Source organism: Salarias fasciatus, chromosome 17 (assembly GCF_902148845.1).
Source record: "Salarias fasciatus chromosome 17, fSalaFa1.1, whole genome shotgun sequence".
In the NCBI taxonomy this organism is placed as follows: Eukaryota; Metazoa; Chordata; class Actinopteri; order Blenniiformes; family Blenniidae; genus Salarias; species Salarias fasciatus.
In genome coordinates, this window is record NC_043761.1 from 8,029,743 (window position 1) to 8,052,150 (window position 22,408).

The window sequence follows — 22,408 nt, forward strand, 5'->3', positions numbered from 1 at the left end:
ATGCCTTGTATATTGTCTTTAAAGCATTGTGTCAGATGGCGTCTGTGCACTCAAATAAAACAAGGCGCCAGACAGGCTCAGATATTAATACATTTGATAGGGAAATACAGAGTACCCGTGTAGTAAAGTTAACGTACAGCGCAATAAACTGGATGAGGCCAAAGTCATAAAAATGCCCACTCTCCGAGCATTTTTCAAAAACCAGGGCTCTACTGTCGGTCAATATTGTCAACATTTATGGCCTATGTTATAATTTGCTTTTGAGAGGGGGGGGAAGGAAAAAAAAAACATACTCTGCTGCTCTTCAGTCCAGACAGCAAGTCTTCAGTAGATGTGAAACTATAAATAGACGCTGGGTGAAATGCGTGTGATGAACTCGGGAGTCCTGCGCAGCGTATCAAGAGGAAGATTACGGTCTATTTACTCACAGAAAAGACCCTCCAAGATTGGATTTAAACATTTGATCCCCTAATGTAAGAGTATAAAGGAAGACAATATGGTATCGCCTGCAATCATCTGGTTTCATACAGCGAAGGCAATAGAGTATGTCCAGATATTATCTTTACATTACAGTGCTTTGAGAGACATAGCTGGCGACGGTTCAGTTATGCTGTTTGTATAAAAAAAAACAAAAAAAAAACCGGGGACTTGTTTTTCGTGCTACTGCCTGACGCCACACTGGTTAAATCTGTTCTAATGCTTCCTCTGGAGTATTAAGTTCTGATCACATTGTAGAATGCAGATAGTGAACTGTGTTTGCTTTGAGGTTCAGAAGAAATGCAGTATGAAAGGGTTGATAATGACATAACACCCAAGATAGCTTTGAACTCTCTCCTAATGTGGAATGGGGCCTAGTGTCTGGAGGCCCGTGCATACATGTTCGCGTATTTGATCTCAGCATCTGCTTCAGGCACTATCCAACTTCACAGCATGTAATGAGCGATTTCCACTCCCTTATTAACCTGTGGATCATTCCTAACCTACAAGTTCACTTATGAATATTCATTCGGCACGCTATTGTGCAGCCGCCACGTTACAACTTGGGAGGGCGCGTGCCCGACTGCACAAGGCTTAACATTAAGCAGCAGGAGCAGAGGCAAGTATTAGAAAGTATAGTGAGGTGATGCAATAAGCTGAGGCGTTTTCGGAATGACAGATGAGTAAAAAAAGACTTTATTCCATTAGCTGATGCTTCCCCTCAACAGCATGCGCTGGAAGTTCTGTATTATTTTGCTCTATTGCTGTTTCAATAAAGAGTCTGGTGGAGGTGAAGTAGAAACAATCCTCTCTCATGCGAGCCCATTCACACGTTTACCGCGGGTCACATTGTGACATTTTGAAGGGAGTCAGCAAGAGTTCACAGGGAGGAGGAAATGTCAAGCCGAGGCCATATGTTCGGCTGCGTTCGCTTTCACGCCTCTAAATCCCAGCTGGACTGCGGCTCCATATGTATTGTGAATATAGTTTTGCTTTAGCCTGAACAGATGCGTGCACCTCCACTTGAATGCACATACAAAATGCATATGAAAGCCAGCGGAAACGCGCGCGCCTTTTTCCGCGATTATACATCAAAGCCTCGCATCTCAGGCCCAGAGGCAGGGAAGCGCTGCACAGCGTCCCTGAAATCAAATGTTGTCCTTGTCCTCGATCGAGCGACGCTGTGTGCATATCGATATGTATTGAGTGGATCGCCTGCTTGCTTCATACCAAGAAAAATCTGTGCAGTTTTCACATCAACACAGATTGATTCTGTTCATGACATTGCCCCCTGTTACCCCGACACCTCCGGCAGCTGCCTCCCTTGAAAGCCCACTTCTCCGTCACTCTTTCTTTTGGAAGCCTATTTTTGAGGAGTTCACTTAAGGTTTTCTCAATAGCCAGGCCACCTCTGCATTACATTCCCCTCATCTCTGCATTCCTCAAGCTCCAGAATGTAAAATATTCGCTTGGTGTTATAAAGGTATAAAATAGAGTAATATGGTCGTTTCCTGATAAACCCGAAGTAATAATCACCTAGGGCCTGTGAATTTTATTCATAGGGCAAATTCATCTCATATTCACCTGACATTCGTTCCTCTTTTTAATAGAAGGCTTGCATTTCCCTGAGATGAGATTTGTGTGTGAGATTTATGGGGAACCATTTACCACAGTGTGGGTGTGGGAAGGAAAAGAGAAGAGCATAAAAAGAATATAAGAAAATTACCCTGGTAGGCACGTGGCAGCTGGGATGAAACAAGACCGTCTCTGCGCCTCACTTCTTCCTCAATTCATTTACATTAACGTACTTGTCTTTAACAACAATGTGATTCTGCTCCCTGTCCATTTCATCAGCGGCTTCCTAATCGTTCAGTGCTTTTGTAATCTCGCCGTACCCACTAGAGGGCATTGAGGGAGGAAGGGAGCGTGCTCACACTGGGATTTAACACCTGTTTGGGCAGCGGTCACAGTCGAGCTGTTAGCACTGTCACGGCCCTGCCTTAAGCCGCTACTCCTCAGGGTCATTTCATGCCCGGCTCCAACAAAACCGCGACATTATGTCTAATAAACCCCGAGCACATTGAGATGTTTATTATTCCCAGAGCATAAGACATTGTCGTCTCTGATACATGCGAGTACTCCATCCAACACCTGCCCCTTTCATGGCAATTTGCACCCTGTGAAATCATCAAGACTTCATTATTATGAATTAAGCTTCAGCGGCGACGCAACAGTCTTGGAACACATCGGCACCTCTCTCAACTTGGCTGTGTGACTGGCGGGGGCCAGATGGTGAGGAGGCTTTCAGATTTGTCTTTCAGTGGCAGATTAATTGTTTCTCAGTCTCTGCACTGTAAGCCTGGCTTTGTTATTGGGGTTACACACAGTGAAGAATCTGCAAAATTTGACTTGCACGATGCTGTAATTAACATCTGCATTAGCCGAGCAATAATAGTTTTTTATACTATCCATGCAGTGCAATGTGTGTGCAGTGTGTGTGCTTTGGAAAGGATGCTTTTTTCCCCCCTTTTCTGAAAAGTGGTTTGACATTTGGAGAAAGATCAATATTTGCCGTCTTTGTTTAGAGTATGATGTGAAGATCAACTGTCTGGATCCACCTAGATTTAACATCTCTATCCGATGTTGTGGCTGGAAATGTTTGTTTTCATTAAACAACAGCTATATTTAGGTAATTGTGAATATACATTCTTGGGGGGTAAGAAATTAGAAATTGAATTCCCCAAATTTGGAGAAAATTGTAATAAAGTTATTCGATTTATTCAACTGTTTTCTTGTCTGTGTTGACTCACTTGCTTGCCGACTTCACTTATTTATGTTGATTACATTACATGCATAAATGTTTTGTAGTATATATACATGAACTTTTTTGTAGTTTTACTTATAATTTCCTTATTTGTTTGCTTTGTTGTTTGTCAGAGTTTATTCACTTGCTGCTCACTTACTATGAAAGCACCACATACATACGAAGGGCCTGTTTCGTCATTCAATTGTTGGTAATTTGTTTTCTTGGTCATTTGTTTGTTTATTCAGGATTTTGCATTTACTGTCTTGCCTAGATGTATAAATAGACATCAGCCTGTTATCTAGGGCATAAAAACTAAAAAGAAGATTCAGCATCCAAAGCTAAAAAATCTGAGTCACTCAGTACTCTGTACTGCAGTATTTCTTTACGAAAAGAGCAGGAAAACAACTAAAAGGTTGGCGTCACATTTTGGAATTGCTAATCCAAAACTGTGGCTTTTAAAAATCTCAAGCTCTTGATGCATTTGCGGAATTAAAATTGACTAATGAGCTGAGTCACTCTTCGGACTCGCACTCCTCCCACAACTCCTCACAGAAGCCGAGCGCCGCTGTGTGTGTGTGCAGACAGTCATCTCATGTTTGCTTTGTTCTTGTTGATTCACAGGTCTCATAACACAGCCGGAGATGGGAAAAGCCAGGGAGTGACTGTTTGAGGGAGTGAGCTCTCCCCCTGGAACACTGGACAAACTCGCTTATAAACCACTTCGATCTGGCCCCTCCGGGTTCCCGACCGCTCCCTCCTGCTATCTGTTGTTGGGTCAACATGTCGCCGTCCACCTCCTCTCTACTGTATCTGCCTGCTCTGTGAAATAAGCAGCACCCGCTGGTGCCGCGGAGGACCGGACACCTTCAGCGTCCCGCAGTTTTTCGTTTGCCTCATTGGAAGTCCGCTGTCCGGAGCTGCTAGCTGCATTGAACAAAGGGGGGGGGGGGGGTCGCCCTCATCTCTCTTCAAGACTCTAGTGCAGGAGTTCCAGAGCATCGACGGGATCATTACAGACCAAACCCTGTTGCTTCTTGGACCACCTCGCGAGACCGCGAACGCCGGACTGAGCGCTCTCTGCTGTGAATAGGCCTTCTGCTGGAGTGAACCTCCCATATTTTTATAGACCAAAGAGCAAAACAAATATGATCGTTACTGACAGAGAGGACCACCTGGCAAAGACACGTAGACAGATCGTGGAAAAGGCTTAAAGTGTTGCCACGAACCGACACGAGCCCCCACAGAGACACGCAAACGGACTGATGCGAACCTTTGCGACTGGTGGTTACAAACCGTACACAATCAAAGGAGTACTTTTAAAACCTTTGCAGACATTTTTTTTTTTTTTTTTTTTTTTTCGCAGACTAAACCCACCACTGTATTTTGGAACTGGAGATATAGGTACTACATACGTATAACTGTGTATCAAAAAAAAAAAGAAGAAAAAAAAATCTGATTTGCATTTTTCAATAGCTTCGGTTGGGACAGCTGGCGGGACGAATGGTTGGGTCGATCACAGATAAAGAGTTTAAATCATATCAAAGAGAAGAGAGACATCTACAGAGAGTATAGACGCTGTTTAGTCTGAGAAGAGAGCGTAAAGAAATGTCATTTAATGTATTTTGAAAGGCCCTAAAAAGTTATATATTTAACAGTTTTATATGTTGTACCTTTGTAGAGAAGCTTATTGGACTTAAAATGTGGTCACAATGGCAGTTTAGTAGAATGTGAACAAACGCTGTTCTCATGACTGCTGGCTCTTAGTCCAAGGTTTTATGTTCACACACCTCAGTAGCTGCTTTCTTTTCATGGTCATCTACAAGTCACTGTCTATCAGAACCATTTATGGAGAAAAAAAAAATGGAAAGTGACGCAATTTATTGAGGACTGATCTGCAGCCAACTGAACATTGTAAATCTATGGTAGTCAGTGGAAGCCATTGAAATCTGCTAATTTGCTATGATATTGTATTGTACACGGTGTGGAATACTGACTCATTTCCTCTCTATGGGTTTTGATCTCTTAATTTATTTTGTGCTTGTGTTTGTTCGCACAAATCCAGCTTTCTCTCCGATGGCGGCGAATACGGCGAGGAGAGAGCGAGAGAAAGTGAGACGGAAAGAGACAGACAGAGAAGAGAGAGAGAGAGAGAGAGACGAGAGGAATCAGAGAAAGCATTGCAAAAGTATTGCAGTCATTTACATACTTTTTTTATCATGGAATATTTTAAGAATAAATTAAATACATGAAAAGACGTGTCCCCTGCAAATGTAGATGGTCTTGGTGTTCAAGGTCATCACATGGGAAGTGGAAATGATGGCATTCTGGTCTTTCTTTTAAATGAATGTATGTGTCCCGACACCACATGAAGGAGAGTTTTCCGTCTTTCTCAGGTGATCAGGTGGGTTTGTGACCAAATCAGCTCTGGAGTGAAGTGCTCAGAGGGAAATAAGAAATGGAGAAACGCATCAAAGAGACATCAGTCACAAGTACCGAGCCGCACTTAGTCAAGGTTATTTCCGATTCGCATCAACGATGAGCAGCGGTTTGAACAGGGAGAACGCAGTGCATCACTCCGGAGCTCACAGTTAACGCACAACAGCAATACATCTGCCAAACATTGAGCTCTCACATTGAAATGATGAAATCATCAAACAAAATAACTCAAACTAAAAAAAAAAAAAAAAAAAAAAACTGCTACTAAAATACAGATACCCTACAGAAGTAAAATGCTATTACACAAATGTGTTGCAAGTTAACACTGGAGTCTTAATGAATGAATCCCACATGCTTCCCAGAATGGAAACAACAGTGGAAAAGATGAAGTGGAAGGTGAAGGATGAGAGGCTCGCTAAAGGTGAGTGAATGTATGAAAACCCCGTATTCCCCTGACCTCATCACTATACTTTATATTTATTACATCTAGTGTTAAAAGGAAAGTGTGAAGTCAAGAAAATGCAATTTATCCATGGCTAACCGCAGAGAATTTGGGAAAAACTTAAAGTGAAAACAGTATTGTTTTACATAAATTGGTGGCCATTCCGTGTCCATGCATCTTCGAAATGTTTTTATCCTGCAGAGTCATGAGTCCCAGTCCAGAAGTATTACTGACATTATTTAAGTGAAATTGATTTTCAGCAGAAAAAACAAAACAAAACAAAAAAAAAAAACCACAAAAAAGACAACTATTTCAAATGTGGGGGAAGAAAAATTAATGCTACTGTGAAAATTCTTAACTTTTCCTGTTTGACAGGGCAGCATACATCTCAATATGCTCTCTCTGTGTAATCCAGGTATCATGGTTGCCTTCAACAATTAAAAAAGTTTCAGGTTAATGAGTGATTATTAATTAATTGATTAATGAGTTTTTTTGTTCACAAATTCCTTTTGCAGTATCTAAATATTCCAGATATCTATCTTTTTGAGATAAAGGTGTTTTTAGGTGCATGAAAACTCTTTCTGAGTCCAATACGAACAATTACTTTTTGATACATGTACGGAAATCATCAAATACCAATACAGCAAGAATAATTAATGCTTCATGCTTCGACCAGAAATGGTCTCAATCAGAATGTGCGCAAATTGAAATGAAGAATGCATATCAGAACATTTATATAAGCTGCTTAGGGAGACCTGAAAAGGTCAATCTTTTCAGTACAACCCAAAATACAAGAGCACACAGCATAAAGTGAAGGAAGGTTTCAAAAATTAATACATTTCAACAAATGTCACTTAATAGAGGGAAAAAATGCCAAACATGTTGTAATTTATTTTCTTCATTATTTCTGCCTTCAAGCACCGTTAAAGTCACTGAAAACAGTATTTAACTTTAATGCCATGGCTTTCTGTCCAATCATCGTTGCTTCCAGATTCCTGCACAACCAGTTAATTATCACTTCCTGCTTTATGAGCATGTTTGTAAAATGGTGATTTGGAGAACACTTGGTATCACATCCTCTTCCTTTCACATCACCAATCGTCCTTCAGCTTGGTCAAGAAGCCTCTTCTGTCATCATCAAGCGATATTCCACCATTTTTTTATTTTTTTTTTTTTTATTTTTTAGATCTGGTGCCTCCTGTCGTCTCCAAGCTCCATGTGAGTCATCTGACTGTGACGTAGTGATGTTCACTTTGTATCACTGCTCTCACCAGAGGTCTTCAGCCTGGAGCACAGGAGCTGCATGTGGCTCTTCAGTCTGTCTCTACTGGCTTCTTGCAGATTTACACTGCAGCTTGAAGGGACAAATAATCAACTTCTAAAATGCTGCAACATTTTCATACCTTTCATAGAGGTAATAATGCTGATTTTTCTTTTTTTTTTTTTTTTAAATCCAGTCCTCAGAAAGCAAGCTATGAGGAAAAAAGAGCTGTAATAATAATATCACACAGTCGTGAAAGTGACAGCTGGATGTAAAGAGTTGAGAATTTAACAACCCCACGAGAAGCGGTCGGACAAACACAAGTGCATTATATGGACGCTAAAACTATTTGATCAAAATTTCCTTCTTGGAGGGAAATATTAAAGAAGTCACACATAATTATCCTGCTCTGAAATAACATTGGAATCTGTATTATAAATAACTGATCATTTTCAATCTAATAATTTCATTTCAGAAATAATTAAATGTTCAAGCAAGTAGGTTACTGAGGATTTCACAAAGTGGCACTGAAACTGGAGTTCTGTCAAAAGGTTACAGGGCCGTGGCTTGACCTTTGTCTACCTTGCTGTCTTCTGTTGCCTCAGCGATGATTTCTCCAACGTGAGGCTGAACAGGGAAGCAACGCATCTCCGGAACAGTGAAATCCTGTCGAGAATGTTGCCTCAGCTTGTTGGTTTCAGTGTGAAAATGGTATCAGACCCTGAACATGAGACAGCCTACCTTTTCTCAGATATGTTCTCAGGAAATAAGTAGGAAAAAAAGTGTATAAGGTCAGATTTCCTGCGACGCTCGTCACATGATAACATAAATAATTTCAATGTAGGTTTCATTGGGGCAGATTTTCACATCAGCAGCTCTTCAGAAGTAAGGAAGCACACTGGAAGAAATGCACTTTACACAGATAAAGAATATGTGCATCTTTGTTCCAAATATCTGTTGCATCCTATATTTTACCATCTGGAATCTGTGTGAACCTCCCAAGCAAGCAGCTGAAATCCATCTGGATCCATTGCAGAAAACAAAGTCCTTTGATTCCCAGATAAACACAGAGAAGCTCGGGGTTTTAACCCCGGCTTCGCTTGGTAAATCCTGGTTTGAACCATTATGCCTCCCCACACTTGACTTTTATTCTGAGAGCTAACACAGTGATCCTGCTGGATCATCTCTCTGCACCACCCTCCAGGATCCAGCGGACGGAGGAATATCTGTATCTGGACATGAGACCTAAGAGATCTCCTTCGCATTGCATAAGTGACTGCTAAGTAGGAGACGGGTGTTTAATTCCATCAGAATTAATTGTAGAAATTTGCTCCATTTCCTTGAGGTTTTTTTCTGACATCTTTAGGAGTCGTGCCTCTACATGTTTTAATTTGATGAGGAGAGAAAGGTGTGGGATTTTCTGGGTCAAAGGCTACAGGCAGGTGCAGCGACAGACAGTAGAGTATAGAAACGCAGTGAGGTTGAATGATTCAGACAAATATTGAACCAAGCTACCCATCCTTTTTGGTTTTTACCGTCAGAGCTTAATGCATCCACACTTTGCTGTTTTATTCAAGGGACGGGGGAACATTTCTGTGTTTGAAATCCTGCACGTTTTTTTGTCTAATTGTCAGCTGATGTGTCTTTCAGCGAGCGGCGCCTGCAGAGCGGAGGGCGCCCTCGCTGCACGTTGTCCTGCAGCCGGCAGTAAACCTCCAGGATGGAAGATTCTCTCTTCCATTTACAGCACAGATAAATCTCTGAAATACCAATACTGCATCACACAGCACAAAATATTATTATTTGCTTTGATGGATAACATTTACCTGCTAATTCAGATTTCATACTGTGAGTCTTTGTTTACAATATAAATCTAATTAAGTGCAGCCATCACAGCACAAGGTGGATCGATACACAATATGGCCAGCGCAGCTGCTTACCTCACAAGGATGCCTTCTCCTGCCAATATTTTTAACCTATAAAACGGTTTGGGTTTTTCTCAGCAGGGCCAATAATCTGTCAAGGTTAGGGCAATGAGAGAAAACATTGCCTCAGTGGGTGACATGTTTGTTACATGCCGGAAAAAAAAAAAGATTAAACTGAATTCCTGCGGTTTTATCTGGTATTTATTTTCCTTTCACGGCCAGTTTATGGAAATTTCACCCTTTTTGTAATTACTTTACTAATAGGGAATGAATGCTAATCAGAAATAACTGTTACTGCTTTACAACAACTGCTATAATCAATATTTTATTAGCAAACTAAAATAAATCTGAGCAATGTGACGTCTGGCGAAGTCGATCAATCACAGAATTGTTTCCTGAGTTTGTTTTGCTTCATCTCTGCGGAGTCTTTCCACCACTTTCAGATTATTGACTTGCCTTGGTTTCACAGCTACCACCTTTTTCCTTTTGCGCCTCTCTCATCAGCTTCATTTCCGATCACAACAAGCAGGCGGATTTTCACCTGAAGGTTCCGATATCGAATGAACTGCAGAAGACCAGGCGAGCAAGCGAGACGTACAGCTAGAAATGTCAGCATCAATGTTTATATCTGATCCAACGCATTGAATAAGTGAGTTTTTATTCTTTCAATCTTCAATACAAATATAAATATTTAAATTAATTTAGCGACTATCAACTATAAGGAACTACGAGCAATAATCCCAAATGTCTGCAGAATGAGACGATTAAGGCCAGGATGGGTAATAATAGCATGACTGTCAGCAGTAACTGCAGGTTTTATGTAAATCTTTGTTCTATCTGAAGAAAGACCATAAATGTTCCCAATTTTAAGTGACCAGGTGGCAGGTGTAGCAGGTAATACCCAGTTCTCCATCATTTAATCCACTTTTTCATCCTCTTTGACGGCGATAACAGCATTCAGCAGACATAAATCTGTTATGCAAAACGCTCCATTCAGAAACGATTTGATCGTAGGAGGAAAGCTGACTAGTTATCGGACTTCACGTCTAGCTAAGTGAGGTGCTGATGTGTGATTCTCAACAGTGAGACAATCCTATGTATCAGAAATGAGTCGTGTAATTCATTAGCGTACGTGAAGACCTGCTGCGGTGATTCACCTGTTCCCACAGCCAATCTCAACCCCGCTGTGCCTTTGTTACTCCGAATCATGCTCAGGAAGGTGAAACAATGTCGGCCATTATTTCGCTTTGAGCTATTTAAACGGATGATAACACGGCCATAACAAAGGGTAGTCATAAAAGAGCTGGAAAGAGCAAAGTGGCCCTGAGATCTATTGATAAGGAGCTACGAACAACCACAGGAACAAGTGCTTGGCATTGCTCAATGTTTCAGGATTTCCAAGCAAAAAGTGTTCTGATTGTTCACATGGATATTTTAATTAGATATTTCAACTAAAGATAATCTAATCAAATAATTCTTATCGAAAACAATAGCACTTACATTCCTTCAAACATGTTTTTGCAGACATTGCTCTGCAGAGAAGTCTGGTGTTAATGGACAAACTGCTCATTCCTGTTGGAACAGCTTGACAATCGAGGGAAAACACACAATTTAACCATATTTTGCCAAACAGTGTGAAGTCCGAGGCCTGCCAACTCTCACATATTGGCCGACTCTAAACTCACGCTCTGACACCACACATGCCTTTCTGAACATCTGGCTGCAGTTATTAGCTGAATGTGAATTTTCTGTTTCATGTTAAAGATGGTGTTTTGGTCACTGTTGGAAGATTGAGGAAAAATTGACAATTTGACATTCAACACTTAAGTTTTTGCTCAAGTAGTTCAATACTGAACTTATTGGCACTGCTACACACATCATAGCCTGATTTTAATTTGATCTCATAGAAGTTCTCTGTTTTTTTTTCAATCTAATCTCAAAAAAATTGCAGCAAATAAGGCATCTTGATAAATTAATCAATGTCTCAATAAAGAGCATTGTATCTAATATCTCTGCCTGAGATCTCAAATGAATGTCTCCTCATCTGTTTATGTTTTGCAGGATAAATATCATTTCCTACTCAAATGATTACAATCTGGATGGCGTTGATTCATATATTATGCTTGAATGCATTCAAGGCACGAAGATGAAGTCAAAAACTAGCAGCCCTGATGTCAACAAGTTAGACCCTCGCCATTATCATGACATGTTTTTGTTTTTTTCTTTAAATCACTTACTATAAATTACACCAGCGTTATTGTGGATGACATTTTATGGCACATCCCCATAGCGTACGGAGAAGCGCTCTGACATATTCAGCAACCCTAATTAGTGCAACTATCCAGCAGTAGAAGCACCCTGTCCTTTTTGCTGCATTGACTGGCTTAATGCTGTGTGGAGCCTGACATGTGAAGTCTGAGGTTAAGCTCCGGAGCTACTGGCCTGAGCTCTGCCTTTGCTCCCCCTGCTCAACCTCTCTGTGGTAGACGGTTCATTGTCAGCTGGGTGTTCAGGCTCCATTTAACTCTAACTAACTGCCTTTACTCATTATGGCTTCTCATTAATGCTGCAGTGGTGCTGCTGAGCAGCCCTGAGAGCATCTGGGTGAGGTGACTGCACCATGTATAACCGTTAAAGCCGTGCACGAGCTGCGTATTCGCAAATGACAGTTTTATCGTTACACAATGGGTAGCGCAAACATAACACCTAATAGCGTGTTATAGTGGAGTTATTTGAAAAAGTAAACCCTTATTAAACCGCAGGCACCTGTAATCACCTGAAGAGCTGGTGTTTGTTTTTGTCTAAATGGCGCAAAAACAGGCCAACAAGAAGAAACAGGGCTCAAGCCTGATATACCCAGCGCTGTCACCAGGTGAAGACGATCACACACTCAGGTGAAACGCATGAGGCCAACGAGCAGGAATCAGACACTCGAGAGGAAGTTAAGGAACCTGGAATAAAATCTCAAAATAACACAAACACTAAACACGAATCATGACAAAAGTTATTAATATGAGAATAAATTTGGTTTATGCAATCTTTTTGACTTTCACTGGTTTATCAGATGTTTATTTCAGCAATGTTTATAATGTCCTACCATGTATTTAAATTTGAAGCTTCAAAGGCTTTTTTCTAACACTCCATTTATTATCCTTGGCTTTAAAAAAAAAAAGGATTCATCCCTATTTTAAATATAACAGCTTGATCAGACTTGTCATCTCACTGCTGCTTTGTTGGGCTGTTTATTTCTTTGCTGCTTTAAACAGTTTCTTTGTCAGCCTGAGCCTTTTGTTAACTATGTTGATTTATTGTCATTATGAATGTCACATTTATTATTGTACACAATTCTAGGTCAGTATTGACCCCCCCCCCAAAAAAAAAAAGGTAAAATGAACATTACTAAACAGAAAAAAATTAAATACATGAAGATCTAGTGAGGGAAAAGGCATGACGTGTATGAAACACACGTTGCACCTTCTGTGGCATTAGTAATCAAAGGTTGCTGGTGTACGATGAGCGCTCCTCCGTATCCGTGGAAAGGCAGGGATGCAGGGTGACAGCTGGGGACCCGGCCAACACACTGGACCACTAAATGAGAAAAATGACCAGCTTTCACCAGCTCTTTTAAAAACTCATTTACATCCTGTCAGATTCCATTATGGTCGGGGACCTGCATCGGAGCTGCAGGACAGGACTGAGCTGGAGAGCACCGACCGTGCAGGCCAAGCGCCTATCAGCCTGACCCGGCTCACCGGTCCAATAGACAGCTGATTCTCCTGTGTCAAGGTTTTTTGGCTTCCCCGCTCCCCTTCTTCTACCTTTCCCCTTTTTTATTTATTTATTTATTTATTTTCTTACCTTTGTGGGCTCCTGGCTTAGAGCAGGTGATTATCAACGAGCCTGAAACTCCACTTTTGCTCTTTTATACAATTACTGTACAGTATGTGCTCCTAAAAGCATCAGTGGAGAGGATTAGGCCTACTAAATGCTGAGCCTTGAATAAATTATGTGCTGGGGGGCAGCAATAAAAGAAAGCAAGAAAATGTAGAAAGGAAGCTGGCTAGTGAGTGAATTCAGCTTCTGAAACAGGAAACTGTGAACATGCAAAGTTACCTAGAATGAAAAATAAGCAAACTGTCCTAAAAGCAACTATATTCATAAAAGCATTGATCAGGGAAACTGTTCCTGTGCACATTTCGCCATGAATAAGATGCTGAGTGGTGAAATTTAAAGGGAATATCATTCTTGTTTTTTATTTATTTATTTATTTATTTTTTTTTTTTTTTTTTATGGCATTAAAGTAAAGAGGTTTGCTGATGAAGAAAATCACTTGTTTCTCAGGTGGGACGACTTTTTCCACATCCACCAAATGTCAAGTTGACATGGGGCCTCCTATTAGGAGGAAAATCACAGCTTCTGGAAAGACACCAATCAAAGACCATGACGCACCTGAGTCTGTAGGCCTCTTCAAAGGTCCAAGGACAGAGAAATAGAAATATGTTGGAAGGAACAGAACAAAACCTGAATACGAGATTTCCAGTTCTCTCTGTGAGTTTGATGAGATGCAACTGTACCATTATTGAAATCAGACAGATTATGTTCAGACTTAAAGCCGTACCCTGTTTTTGTAAAAAAAATACCGATCCAAACATTTTATATTAAAACACTGAGTAGTTTTGTAGAATACTAAACTGAAGACTTTGCATCATATAAGCTTTGAAGTATTATTTGAGATGATTAATTTAATTTCTGCACAGGTTTGGGACAAACAGTCAACTACACTTTTTTTTATATTCATGTGTCAAATTTGTATTAGAATTGATACTGAGTTTTACTGTGATGGTTTGCATGTTGTGGTTCGTACAGCTGTAAATTGAGAGCTTGATAAAGTAGAGCTAAGAACCGTTCAGCTACAGCAAGTTACTTTTTAGAAATAATTAATCCAATCATTGATTCTTGAAGTAGTTTGTTAGACTTGCTGCTGCTCTTCTTGACTTCCTTCTTCGATCACGGCGCAAATCAAACACATTCCAATTTCCCGTTCCCGTGTTAATAATACATCCACCCCACCACAACAGCGGCGAGTATCTAAATCAAAAACGACAGCTGTTCGCACTCTCTGCGAGTGCTCTTTGGGTGTAAAAGCTCTAACCTCAGTTAAACTAACAGGGGTCAGAGTCTGCGGTCACACACATAAACCGCTCGCGTGTCTCATTCGAACTCCGAGCATGTCTGTAACACCGTGATCCGACGCATACATCAAAGCCACGGAGAGTACCTCGGCACACACTAGGAGCTCCATCAATCCCCTCCGGCCTACGGAAGCTGCCTTTTCCTACACAGTCGGCCATCAGGGGTGACATCCTCAAGGAGGCGATACAAACAGTGTCTAATGAATTTTTAACGACGAGCCTCGCCGAGCGGCAAAGAGGAGACGGGCGGGAAACCGAGACGGTGAGGGAGACCCCTGCTGAATGCATTACAGTGATTTGTGGGTTCACCTTTGAGTGAGGCTAAGAGGCCTCCCTCCTCAGATCATCAGGGTGTTAAGTGTGCTCGGCGGGGGGGCCTCCCGGCACGGCATTGTGGGCCAAATGATGTTTGAAATGTTTTAATCAAATTCTGTCTGTTCATTAGACTAACAATGGGCTTCATGGAGCGAGCGCTCAGTGGTTCTTCTGCTTACTGGCCTCCGGGGAGGCCTCGTGATGGAGTAAGTTTCCCAACCTCCCGGTGATGCGTTTCCTCCTCTATACGTTCAGATCGGCTTTTATCAGCCGTGACAGGTTGTCACATAGGCCGATTCATACAAAAGAAACATCTTGGAGTGGGTTCTGATCTGAATCGGTCCTCCTGAGTGGCACATCGATGGGAGATTATGTGTCAAGCTAATGTTGCCCCAAACGTATGTGTTGAATTGATCAAATGCACTCACGACATGCCGCGTGTTACTAATAGCAGCGGAGCTGCTCCTGAGATAATCTCTTTGGTTTTCTGTCAAGGGGGGAAAAGACTTTGTCAAGTGTGACACTCCAGAATATTGTTTGTGGGATTGCTGAGGATTAAGCTGACTTTTCTGTGGCACTGCAGCTTAAATCCCATGTTCTTTAAAGAGAGTTAAGTAACAATGTAGCAAGAGGAGATAAAGAAACATCGTATCGCAGACATAAATGCTGCCATGTTCAAATTAGACAAATCCTTTTCACGGCAATAAGACGAAAGCCCAAAATTATTTTCGTCTGTGAGCTGTGTCAATAAGCAGAGGAAGGGGCTAAATCCACACCGAAACACAGACGGACTGTCAAGAAGAACGCTCAGAAAAAGCCCGGCACACACCAAATCCACCAGGTGAGAACAGTCACACACTCACGCACAGGTGAAACACATCAGGGTGCTGAACAGCAACCAGACAGGAGGAGGGGAAGCCACAGGTCCTGAATCCACAGACGGAATAATACAAAATAACTTCATAAATTAATGATATCAAAATAATCGAATATTATGTAAACCATGATGTGTATTTTATAAATGTAAAAAAGTTAATTTCTTAGTATGTCACTTGACCTGTCAGGTTGTATCATACGTTGTTTCTTATTCTCAAGAAAAGTTCTAAATAACATTGAATTTCGATTTGGCCGGTTGCTGAAAAGAGAGAGCTATTGGAACTAACAAAGCAGTGTTTTCATTGCTTCATTAAGATTTTCCTGACAATTAAGTGACTGGTTTGGCTAGTTTATTAAAAAATAAATAAATAAAACAGACACAAAAACAACACATTAGTTTAAAAAAAAAAAAAAAAAAAAATATATATATATATATATATATATATATATATATATATATATATATATATATATATATATGGCTGAATGAATAAAGTTTTGGCTTTATTGAAAATGTGGTTTGTCATTGCTGATTGCCTGTTTCATTGCACCAAGACTAAATATTTTATTGACGTAAACCTATAAAATAAATTTCTTACTATTCGAAAATTACAATGTGTGATAAAATAACATTAAATTGGACGAAGCAAAGAGCCAGTTTGTAGATGATCGCACCATCTGAATGGGCTCTCCGCTCGCGTGTGTCGCTTCTATTTGACTGGGAATTAAACGAGTTCAGTTTTAATGATAAAATCATTGAAAAGGCTGGAATCATTTTGTTTGTAGCGCATATCAGCATGCAGTGATTTTTATCATTTTAATGATTATTAGTTTTTTTTTTTTTTGTTTTTTTTAAGTTATCATGAGTGAGGCAGCAGTATGCCCCTGGCTCCAGCAGATAACACTTTATCATTCTGCTAAGGCTTTACAGGCATTCAGACACTCAGATGAAGCTACAGTGAGGGAAAATAGAGGTTCTCTGTTGGTAATAGCTGGGAAATGTATCAATCTACGATACTGCAGCATAACACCGATCTTCATTTATGGTATGCATGCTCTGTTTTTTGGCAGTATTACAAAGTGAAGTCATTTTCTTAACTTACCAGACCTTCCAACACTAAGTTTGTTTGTTTCATGACAAAGTAAACCTTGCAGCTGGATGCTCATTATATTCCATCAAAATAAATCAGGTACCAGTGGTTGTACCAACAACACTGTGGCAAAAGCACCGTCTCGGATGTGATTTTTAATTTTTGCCTATTTGGAACAGTCCTAATGGAAAACAAGGGAATCAGAAACAATTTCACTGACACTGCAGGAAATAGCTCACATATTTTTGACTCCACTCAGAAGGGGAGAAATGGGACTATAATTTTGGAAAATGTGCCTCACATGTCCACCAGCACTGGAGCAGCAGGTGCATTGGTGGAGGAATCAAACATAATTTCATCAAGTGCACTTTCGCGGAAGGCTTCTATTGCCCTCAGCGGCACGCCATGATGTAACCTATGAGCCGCATTGCAAGGCGCTGCCTTGAAGTTGCTTCTATCACATTTGATTGTGCCAGTCTTGTGCCAGTCGGACACGCTGCTCGTGAGGCTGACCCTGGGCAGCAGCAACTTTACGTCAAGGAGGCAAAAGGACACATCAGAGCAGTCGCTGCTTTTCACTCTGAGAGCCAAGCTAGCTCTTTTTTTGGAAGGGGATACGGCAAAGACCCAATGGAAAACCTCTTCACTTCATTTTTTGAATGTCACACCAGATGGACTCTTGAATGGTCCAAATGCCCTCAATGGCTGGTCCAGTTTCACAACTCCTGAGCCCAAGTGCCACTCTGGTGCCACTTCAGGGCAAAAATACAGCTACTGCCACCCAAAACTTCCAGAAAAACCACTGGATCATCTCTGATACATGGAGAAAATATAAAGGTTACATGTTTGTGGGAAACTTTTCAAAACAATGTTTGTTAAATATTTTCATGGCGATTAAAATTAAAACAAACCCCAACAATATAGGAAATAAAAAAGGCATTTTTATTTCAGAAGTTTTGCAAATGCATGGATACATTTTGAAAGCAATGTCCATTTAGCGAGGGAAGGAAATAGTATCAGTGTTTCAGAAAAGTTGTGTTTTCCCCAGTTTCACTTTTGGGAGCCATTTTCAAAAAGTTGCATTGCAAGTTGCTCTAAACACCAATGTTCTGCAAAGGGACACTGAAAACGTTGAGAAAGTTTTCTGTTTTCAACTGAAAACGTTGTCGTGCAAATGGGGCTTCATTCTGACGTTAATGTCCCTCTGGCATGTATTATTTTTTAATTGTATGCGAACCTTGCTCTCTGGATATATTTACAAAGCCACTCTGAACTAATAAAGGAGCATTATTGGAAGAAACAAACACGTTGGGTTGCATCAGATGCTATCATTATTATTCCACTTTTTTCTGTGTTACATCATTACTCGGACAAACTAACAATGTGGATAATTGCCTGAAGAAACGCATCGCACTTTGTGTTTTTCCAAGCACGGATGTTTGAGTTTGTAATAAATGTGTGGACTGAGGATGTTCTCAATTGCACAGAGAGAGTTTTACTCCCACGATCACAACACAATGCTGCAGCCTTTAATCTGTTCTATGAAAAGTCCCCACATTGCTGGACCTCTAAATCTACTTTATTGTGTTATTTCAACCTGTCAGACCTATCGATCAGTGGATTAAGACAAAGATGATGTTTTAAAGCTTTGACTGAGGGTTTCATAGCTGTCCTGAAATCCAATACCAATAGGGGTTCATAGATGCTGCCCAGGATTTAGTGCTATAGGCACGATTGATGACACCGAGCTCAGGCATAATGGTGGAGGTGCATGAGTCCCATCCTTCAACATAACTCAAGATAACAGTCTGCTTTTTATTTGGTTATTAGAGTCATTCAGTTGTCCAGTTATTTAAAACATGGAGCATGGCACAACGTGGCGCATCTCCGCCGTAAATAACGGCGAGACGTCTCGTTTTTCTTGTAGGGAGAATAGATTTGTTCTCAAACTTCTTTGAAAATGCTTTCGCTGGATAACTGATCACTGCGAAACGGCAACCAATGGAAGCGCTATTACTCAAAGTCAGTGATATAATCAAATTTGGATTGTTTTCTCTGCTCCAGCACAGGATTTATCACCACTTTGTACTCGGTAAAATCACCTACAGCTTTTCAATATACACAATATCAAATTTTGCGATGAGTGTGGCTCCTTCATTTGATCTTTCAACTGTAATCAATTTTCAATATAAGATATGCTGCTGTGAAATAGAAATGCAAAATTCACTAATGGGAGGAGGTAGCTGGGCTGTCATTGAGTAAATACCAAGAATACCAAACACTACTTGGAAAAAAAAAACCAGTGAAAATAAAACCAACAAGCTGCCTGGCAGCTCTCCAACGAGACCACAGGCCTAAAATCAAAGGCCTAACAGGAAGTAGAAATCAGCCAATGCATTTAAAGTGTGTTTATGGTGTGTTTTCCAGGTTAAAAAAAAAAAAAAATCAACTTTTAGACCCAAAGCAGCACAGCTGACTTCACTCAAGGATACACACCGAGAGTGCGGATCGTATCTTCAGTCAAACTGCTGATGGTGGCTTAATAAAGCTTTTTATTAGCGCTGCTCAACACTTTGAGTGTTAGAACAAGATGTTCGAGCTTATTCTCAAAATTAAATAATCTTAAATCAATGAGACAGAATGCAGACATGGTCAGGGTGAGCAGCTACTGCTTGCTGTGGTATCGTTTTGATGGAAGACGTTATCAGACATGTCGGTACACATGTAGTATGTTTGGATTTGGTAAAAAAAAAATTAACAAAAATAAATAAATATGGGGGATGAACCAAGCACAGCTACAACATGCAAACTCCACAAAACAACACTAGGAACGTAACACTAAGTTAGCAATAATGTGTTGTTTTTGATGCTGTTTCATTGAGTTCGGTTGTTATTTGATGTTAATAAATGTATATGATAAAGTTCGACATTATTTTCAGCTTTGAAGTTTATTGCATTGTCAATATTTCGCCATGATAACTTGAACCAAAATAAACATGCTGCGTCGGATCAGGCCGTGCTGCTGGGAACAAGCCTGCAGGTGTAAATACTGCTGAACGAGAAGTTAGAAGAGAAATCAAGTGTGAGCTGCGTCTCCGCGTCTGCACCGTTTGTTTACTTTCGGAATTCTCATTTTCTTGGTGCGCGCACAGGAAAAAGCCTTAAAAGTTCAAATTGATCTGAGTTGTCAGATTCTTGAACAACACTCTTTATGAGATTCTTTAACGTCACGTACAAGAAATGGGGATGGAGAATGAAGCCAGTGAAGACGAGCGTGAAGTTGACGTCCCACAAGAGGAAGCGGAGACTGAGAGGCAAAGAAGATAAAGAAACCCGAGCAGAAACGTGGCGGAGTAATAAACAAGTAGAGCTTCTGACAGCAATCCGCACACTGCCAGCAAATATATCCCCCAGAATATTGTCTTGTAGATTGTAAATTACATGTTTTGTTTTGTTTTACATCATAAATTGTATTTTGTGTGATAATGAATGAATCTGACCATCAGAAGAGAGAATAATTACTGCCCAGTCCTATTATTATCACTAATGTTATTACCGCTGCTTTTGTTATTGTAATTAATGTGACATGTATTAATTAGTGAATCCTGAGCCGATCCTTTAAAGCTGCATTCATACAATGAATTAATGCCACTTTAGTCATTAACATGCAAAGATTGTGCCTGCACACTCTGCACATAAATACAGAGAGAGAGAAATCTTCACAGGACGGCCGAGAGAACGTCAGCGCGGAGACGAAACCGCTTCCCTGCTTTGTATCCTAAAGACAACACAACGCAACTTCATCCTGAAAGAAAAGGTCTGTCGTGTTTAATGCTGTTTGGCTGTGCAATGATGACACATTTCCCCTTGGTTAAAAATAAACAACAGCTCATTAGCAGGCTAATCAGTTTTGTCATGAATTTGTAAATTAGGTGTGCGGTGTCTTCAATGACATAATTAGCTTTGCAGGGAAAAAAAGAAGAAGAAGAAAAAACAATAGTGGTTCATTAAAACACTCCAAATGCTTGTATACAGAATCAGTGTTATGAGAATGATCATAAAGAGACAGTTTGGACTGCAGGGATCTACAGCAACAAAGAACATGCACTTCAATGCAGCTTTGATACAGAAACTTAAATGATTGTAATTGAATTATTCCCTCATTTGATTGATTGTCTAAGGCCCAGACAACATGTCAAGGGAAAACATGTTCTTAAAAAAAAAAAAAAAAAAATGTTGCATTTACATGTCAACATTTTGAAACTGCTGTTTTCTCCATTTCAGAAAAGACAAATCACCTCATTGTAAGAGATACATCATCGTACAAGGAGCTCAATATGTCTGCAATCGTTGATCCCGTTTAAATAAATTCTGATTTTACCAAATGTAAAACTTCAAAAGAAAGAAGTTTGAAGAAAATAAAGTGATTTGTCTCTTGTGGGGTTCGGTAATCTGCTGACCTTAATTCAGAAGATCGGCTCTTTATGTAAATGAGGTAAACCAACAAAAAAGTTTCATATTACAATCAGAATTCAAACACTTTTGCAGGTAAAGATTTAACATACATAATAGATTGAGGTGTAAAAATGTTCTGAAGAATCAATGCATCTGCATAGTAGGTTTATCAAAGCGTTTGCACTGGTCAATAAAGTATTTCACCTTCAAATTAACCTCCAGCAATGAGGGAAACGATTCAAAATACAGTGATATCAAAAAAATGTGAATAAAACATCCATATTATTCACTGTTTCAATATGAAACAATCTGTAGCTATTGTATAAAGCCTAATCAAACATATTATCATTCATGCAATCATTAAACAAACATATTCTTATTTATTTATAGGTGACCTGATTAAGCATTGTTCTAATTGGATTTGATGAGATGACTCCATTCATGAATCAGTTCAAGCTGTACGTCTCACCTCCGCAGCTAATTTTCTTGCGACATGTATTAATTATCTTTTTAGTCCTGGTTAATGCACTTTATACATGTAATAAAATGATTGCACATAATAGGAGACGAGGTTATTTATACATTTGCAAATGCAGACTTGGAGATGATGACATGCATAGCTGCAGAGGTTGGTACACACAGACGCATACACACTGCTTTTCACCATCAAATGTTACTTTACACAAGAGGACAGCATGAATGGAAAAATGGAAGGAGAAGCTCAATAAAAAAAAACAGAGCTGAAGCTACAAAATGATCTCTTTGGTTCAATGGAAGTCTGTAAATTTAAGCTTCCACCGCTGTCAATAGTCCCCATGAGCAAGGGCAGAGCGTTTTAAATCACATTGTCATTCTTCAGTGTTTCGAAGGGGATTAAAGTTTGTTAAGAAATGTGAAGCAATAATGGGGTCAGGAGCTTGACAACTCTATTCCACCATTGTCAAACCGCCATAATTACATGAAACGCACGTCATCACATAATTTGCACTGAGTTGAGCTGCAGCTCTGAAGTGAATCGCTGCATTGTCTTTAATGTCATATTGAAAGAAACAGCCCATCAAGCAGGCATTCCGCGGTTGTTTTCGGTCTTCGGGCGAGGGTGACAGGCAGATCATGTTCCCCTTCGCATCGG

General features: G+C 40.2%; 1 protein-coding gene across 3 annotated transcripts in view; it reads left to right on the plus strand.

Moving 5' to 3' along the window:
* The window catches only part of tafa5a (TAFA chemokine like family member 5a), a 136,887-nt gene extending 132,548 nt beyond the window's left edge, over window positions 1-4,339 (plus strand). For all 3 annotated transcript variants that reach the window (XR_003933324.1, XR_003933325.1, XM_030113557.1), the window contains one exon: window positions 3,905-4,339. Coding sequence is in view for 1 of the 3 variants with exons in the window: in XM_030113557.1 (XP_029969417.1) it covers window positions 3,905-3,913 (9 nt within the window). In the remaining 2 variants the exon portion in view is untranslated. The remainder of the gene's footprint in view (window positions 1-3,904) is intronic.
* The last annotated feature ends 18,069 nt before the right edge of the window (window positions 4,340-22,408 follow it).